General features: G+C 38.1%; 1 protein-coding gene across 1 annotated transcript; it reads left to right on the top strand.

The window, feature by feature from the left end:
- The first annotated feature begins 825 nt into the window (after positions 1–825).
- On the top strand, positions 826–6,190 carry LOC127653159 (C-factor-like). Its single transcript, XM_052139723.1, has 6 exons — positions 826–1,052; positions 1,138–1,192; positions 1,285–1,472; positions 3,872–4,033; positions 4,971–5,081; positions 5,916–6,190. The coding sequence occupies exons 1-6, from the start codon at positions 906–908 to the stop codon at positions 6,027–6,029; spliced, it is 777 nt and encodes a 258-aa protein (XP_051995683.1). The 5' UTR covers positions 826–905; the 3' UTR covers positions 6,030–6,190.
- The last annotated feature ends 324 nt before the right edge of the window (positions 6,191–6,514 follow it).

Genomic DNA, 6,514 nt, shown 5'->3' with positions numbered 1-6,514 from the left:
AAAGTGTTTCACCGCTGTTCAAATGCACTTTGGATCGCATCATTTATATGTATAAATGTTTTCCCTCTGAAAGGACTAAATATTAAATGAAACAAATGACAATAAAATGCAAAAAGTAATCTCATCATTAATCAAAATACTTTTTGAATGTAACAGTATTCTAATAATCAATTATTTCAATTGTTAACTGTAGTTTAATACAGTTACTTGTATTTTGTATTTTAAATACATAATCATGTTACATATATTCCTTTACTCCCCAACACTGCACACACACACATACACACACACACACACACACACACACACACACATCGCATAATACAAGTACTGCAAGCCGTAAAACACATGTTAATATTAATATAAAAAATAGACATAATGTGTAAGGTTGGGAACACCTATTGTATATAAATTGTGTAATAAACACTTAACAAACAAATCATTATTTAATATCTCCAATAGTATAGTTGAGAACTCCTGTAGAGTCTTTGGCGTATGTGTGTTAAGTGGAAGTTCAGATTTCTGCTGACTAATGCTGACAATCTTAATGACTGATTAAATGCAGCCACTTCTAATGAATACATTCAAAAATACAAGACATAAACATATTTTATATACTTCTTTTAACATTTTTAGTAAATCAGTTTTAAATCAGTTATATTAATCATCACTGTGGGTATCTGAGTAACTTGAAATGTGTCACCTTGTCATTTTTTGTGCACTTATTATACTCTATTTTTCTTTTCATATCACACACCTTTTCTTCTTAACATAACATAAATCACCTCAGAATGACAGCACAATACACCAGTGCAATACGGGGCGTGGAGTCCACTCAGCCGCATATAAAAATCACTTTCAAGAAACAGTGTGGTTGATTTGACCACACAGAGAGATCTTTGAACATGGCAGTGTTTAAGGCAGGCAATGTCCTAATAACTGGGGCCAACCGGGGCTTGGGCTTTGAAATGGTCAAGCAACTCTTGGAGGTCCCCTGTCCAAAGCGGAAGATTTTCGCCTGCTGCCGTGACCCAGACGGGCCAAAGTCTGAGGTGAGTAATCAGAAGCTTGGAACAGACAATAGCGAGATAAATCCTTATCAGCTTTGTTAAATTATTCATTTTTTGTCTTTTTCAGGCATTGAGAGAACTGGTGAAAAAGCATCCAACTGTGATCACTATTATATGTCTCGGTAAATGTGCACAAATCTTTTTTGGGGCATATTCAATTTTCAATGGAAATGATATGGACATATTCTGACACTTGCCACTGCTTTTTTGTTAGATGTTGCTGATCCATGCAGCATTAAAGAGTCTGCCAAGAAAGTGGGTCCTCTACTGGGGAAGAATGGCCTGAACATGCTGGTGAATAATGCTGCCATGTTGGCATTTGGCCCCATGATGTCCATTCCCATTGAGGACATGCAGAACACCTTCAACACCAACGTGATGGGGCCATTTTTAGTCATCAGGGTAATAGAGGAAATTTATTGTTGTGAGCTCTGAGGTGTTTTTCCAATACATGAAATTATGAAATAATGTGTGGAAGTTGCCTTCTGACTAAGGATCTGGGCTTGAATCAACATTGTGCCCTTGAGGCGGATTGTTCTATAACTGTTTGCTTAGTCTCATCCTTAACTCTATGCTTCCACTGGCGTAGAGTGAGCAGAGCTGAGCATGTATTTTCAATTAATTCTTATGAAAGCCGAGAGACACATTCATGAGGGTAGTGGAAGTGATGAGAAAGATACAGCTGCAGGCAGAGCTTCAAAAAGGGGCGGGAGCTCCAAACTGCCAGCAAAGATTTACTTGGATAGACCTACTTGGAATTGACAGTAGTGCAGTTGAGAACAGACAAGAGCATCAAAAAGTTGAGAAATTCTCTTTATGTAAATAAAGAGGGAAAGCAGGCAATAACTTTGAGATGAAAACAGTGATGTCTGTCACAAGCGCTTAAAAATCTGCCGACAATGATGGGGTTTCTGTTGGATTGGGGCAAAATCACATCCTTGTGTTTATTTCAGACTTTACATGAAGACTGCATGCTTTCATTGTAGCCAGGCTGTGACTGGCTAATCAAAAGTGTAATAAATCAACACTGTTTGTATACTGTGTGCATTCAGAAAATAAGTTTTCATATTTCTATCTGTAATTGCGCATATATCTGATGATTTTCCTGATGGTGTACTGAAAGCAATGAAAGCGATGGTGAAAGCATTGGTGTACAAATGTAGTAGTTGCATACTACAAGCATGCCCCAAAGCGGCATCTCTCTAGCGTTTGTGAGCGGCATTAAACAGATTTCTCCAGAAACACTCTATGCAAGTACGTGAACACAGATGCAACCGACTGGCCAGTTGAACATTCTTAACCTGTGTTCTTACGTTATTGCGGTGGTAACAAATTTCAGTCCTCAAGGGGGCGATAGAGTTACCTTCAAACACATTCGATATTAAACAGAATGTGTTATTACTCTGGTAAGTTGCTATAAATACATTGACTGCATCCGAAAGTTGGAAAATGCTGCCTTCGGAGGCTGTTAAGCCATTAACTGATTAGGCAGCATGACAAGTGCCTTAGCTTTCGGATGCCGCCTTTGAATTTATCTAACTTGCTCAACAGTATTTTCTTCAAACTTCAAACCTCTTTTAAGTAAACATTCTTGGTCAGAAGAAGCTGCCATATGCAGCAGATGTCTAGTGTAACCAGGGCTGGACTGGCAACTTTTGGGTATTTTCCCGGTGGGCCGACGCACTTTGGGGCCAATCAGGGGCAGACTGTACATTGGGAGAACCGAGCTGGCCAGTGGATCGGCTGCAAGATGGGCCAAATGATGCAATAAGCTAAAATGAGCCGCCGTGTTATGCAGAATGGACCACAAAACCCGCCGCGATATACAGAAAAGGCCCTCCCACACCCCCCTCTCGCTCAACAACTTTTGGGCCAGTTGCTATGTAAAATCCTGGGCTGATTTTTCTTCAAAATTCAGCCCTGAATGTAACGGGAGCCAACTGGTACGTGATAGCTGTGCGGTATGCATAAACCTCACTCCTCTGGCCTCAAGAGGCACACTAGCGACTGACACTAGAGGCTGTAGCCTTTGGCCTCCTCATTATGCACGCCCACCTCCCATGCCATCTGATGGCGGTTTGAATCCTGCTCGGAGTGGGTCGAGCAGGACCGGTTTCAGTGGTGCCGTGACCCAGATGTAAGTGAGGTTTATGGGGGTGAGTGTAATGTGAGCCAGCTGGTACTTGATAGCTGTGCAGTATGTGTAAACCTCACTCCCCTGGCCTCAAGAGGTGCACTAGTAAAGGCTGTAGCCTTTAGCCTCCTTGTTGTGTTGCCCTTATGATGGAAAGTAAGGTACAACACCATTTGATTGTTTGTTTGTTTTTTGTTTTTTTTAGATTTTACTTGAATTCAACTGGATGCGTCAATATAGACACGAACACTTGCAACACTACACTTAATTTCCCTCTTATCTATAATAGGGAATAAACACGTTATTATTAACAACCTACTGAAACCTACTGGTCGTTAATTGAAACAACAGCACTACTGAGCAATTAATTTACACAGAAATATCAGACCTGTTAAACAATTAAATATAATGAAATAAAGAAATGAAAAGAAAAGAAAAGTATAGGGGTGACCACATTAGCGTTCCCGCCTCCAACGCCAGCTCGAATCCTGTTCGAAGCGTGTTGAACAGGACCGGTTACACTAGCAATAGTCTGGCTTTACATTACAAAAAGGTGTAACTGTATACATATGTCATATTGGACACTTGACATGGTATCCTAATTGAGCAAGTGACAAATCAATTTTGAATACAGGGTAATGAATTTCTTTCTATTTCTTTTGAACAGGAGTACCTACCATATCTACAAACTGCAGCCAAAGCCAGAGGAACATCAGGAATGTCCTGTGATAAAGCTGTTGTCATCAATATCTCTTCTACAGGGGGCTCCATAACCAGAATGCCTTCCTTATACAGCCGATTTCCTTATATCCCTTATTGCGTGAGCAAGGTACAGAGAGGTTCTGCTTGGCACTACAGGAAGTCAATTGATACAAGATTGAAGCTCATCACTCTTTCAAATTTTTAGTCTGAAACAAAAAGCTGAAGATCATAAGTAGGATGGTAGCTATAACTATGAAGGAGAATACACTTGTGATAGAGCACAACGGTCTGGATCCGGAAGAAAAATCATTAATTTTTTCCATAGGTGAATTGATGTTTAACGATAGCGTATAAAGATAACCTCGAAGACAGGCCTACTGTGAGCACCGAAGTTAATCTTTCACTATCATGATGCACTGCGAATGATGCAATCGAGTTGGTCTTCCTACACTCTCAAACTTCTTATATGTTTGTAAACATCCAAATTTTGGGCAATAGAATTTAAATATATTGTTTTATCCTTGTAATAAACAACTTTAAACTTATAGTTTTATATTGTTCCATCAATTTTAATTCAATGACATCAATCGCAATGCTTCATGGGATTGTAGGTCATGCCCTCGTGAAAGACGGTAAGAACACCGTCTTGCACCTTTGTCTTTTTGTCCAATTTAAAAAAAATCAAAACTCTTCATATCAAAGTTTTTTATGTTGTGATTCACCTCAGAGCTGGTTGGTTTGGATCACGACTTACAATTCTTTTATGAAGGATTTTATGAAATCTCTATGGAAGAAGTTAATGGGAAAAATACTTCAGGAACCATGATGGCTCAAAAACTGGTCAGGCATTGTTGCCACTATTGACCAACTACTTATAAAAATGGATGTACAATGCATACTAACACAACAGAAAACGAAAAACAGCATGACAACCTTTTGTCTTTCAGTGCGTAAATAAGTTGGTGTAAATAAACTGTACATGATTCACTTCCTGTTTAAACAGTATTAACAATATAAAACCAGAGTTTTTGCGTAACTAAAATGGTACTGCTTTCCGATATCAGGCAGGTCTCAACATGCTGACTGCATTAATGGCGGTGGAGTTAAAGCCAGATGAGATCCTCTGCATGGCCCTTAACCCAGGATGGGTGAGGACTGAAATGGGTGGAGAAGAGGTGAGTGTAGGATCTATAACAACAAAGTTAATTTTGATAAAGGTGCACTCAGTAATTATTACTATTTTGCACTGACATCTAGTGACAGATGCAGCATTACAGTTCTCAGTACTGGATGTTATTGCAAAATTACAATGACAAGTTTTAAATTAACAGAACTGAACTACCAACCCTTGAACCTTAAACCTAAACCTAATCGATAGTGTCGTAAAAGCAAATGTGAGATGAAAAATGCAATTTCTGAAGCAACCATGTAATTCTGTGGTGCTTCCATGACACTTACGGCTCAACATTTCTGTCACATGTGCTCTGCAGGATCCCGGTCCTTTGTATTGCAAGTGCATCACTCAATCAGTTGAACAATCTGGCAATCTGAACAAGCTTGTAAATGTAGTTGGTTTTATAATGCAAATGTTAAAATGCATCTCCATAAAAGTCATGTGCTATAGTAAAATGTTTATGTCATAAGATTTTTAGTACAACGATGCATGCAAAATTATTTTTCAAAAAAGTAGGTTTAGTAACATGATTCTATGAGACCAGGTTGTCATCTCGTATTAGCGTACATCTTTTTAAACATGTTTTTCAAAAATACTAATTTCTTTCTGTTTAAAATTTTTGCAATTACCAGAAAATCAATGAGTGCACCTTTAAGTTCTGAGCACAAATGCAGGAGAACATGTCAAATGGATTTTCAAAATGAGGTTGCAATACAAAAAAGGAATAAATCCTGCATGCGTGCAATAAATTCAATATTCATTACAGTTATTTTATCAAATCATATTATTTCAGGTAGTTTCAGGTAGTGAGCTAAATCCATGTTTTTCCCATCAGGCACCACTTGAAACAAGAGAAAGTGTGGAGGGTATGCTGCGTGTCATTAGCAGCCTTACTGAGAATGAGCATGGTGGGTTCATGGACTACAATGGACAAACTCTGCCCTGGTAAACCAAAAGAACTTTGGCATCAGAGAGGATACCAATGGGCTGATCCAGATCCAAAGATCCTATACTACCATGAAAGTGCCCCTGTAATCATAGCACTTAAAGACAATTTGTACTTATGACAGACACATTACAACTTCATAGTTTTCCATAACAATAAATAATCTGAACAATTAATAAAGCAGCCCTGTGTTTTTATAGAGGAAAAAATATATTTTTAGCATCAACACGTGTATTTACAATTTAATTATGCATTAACAATCCTTAATAATTGTTTATTATTTAACTTAAAATGTTGCAATTACTGTGCTTATCAATCGCACACCTTGTTGATTCAGGGGAATGATTAATAATTAATAGTAGCTCTAATAAGATGCACGTAAAACTGGTGAAATATAAAAAGACAGTACCATCTATGCACAAAAATATAAATACAAATGTTAGATGGGGTTTTCATATATATATATATCTCAGGGAGAAAACATCTAT

Source organism: Xyrauchen texanus, chromosome 12 (assembly GCF_025860055.1).
Source record: "Xyrauchen texanus isolate HMW12.3.18 chromosome 12, RBS_HiC_50CHRs, whole genome shotgun sequence".
Taxonomy (NCBI): Eukaryota; Metazoa; Chordata; class Actinopteri; order Cypriniformes; family Catostomidae; genus Xyrauchen; species Xyrauchen texanus.
This window is presented reverse-complemented; position numbering and strand designations above follow the sequence as displayed.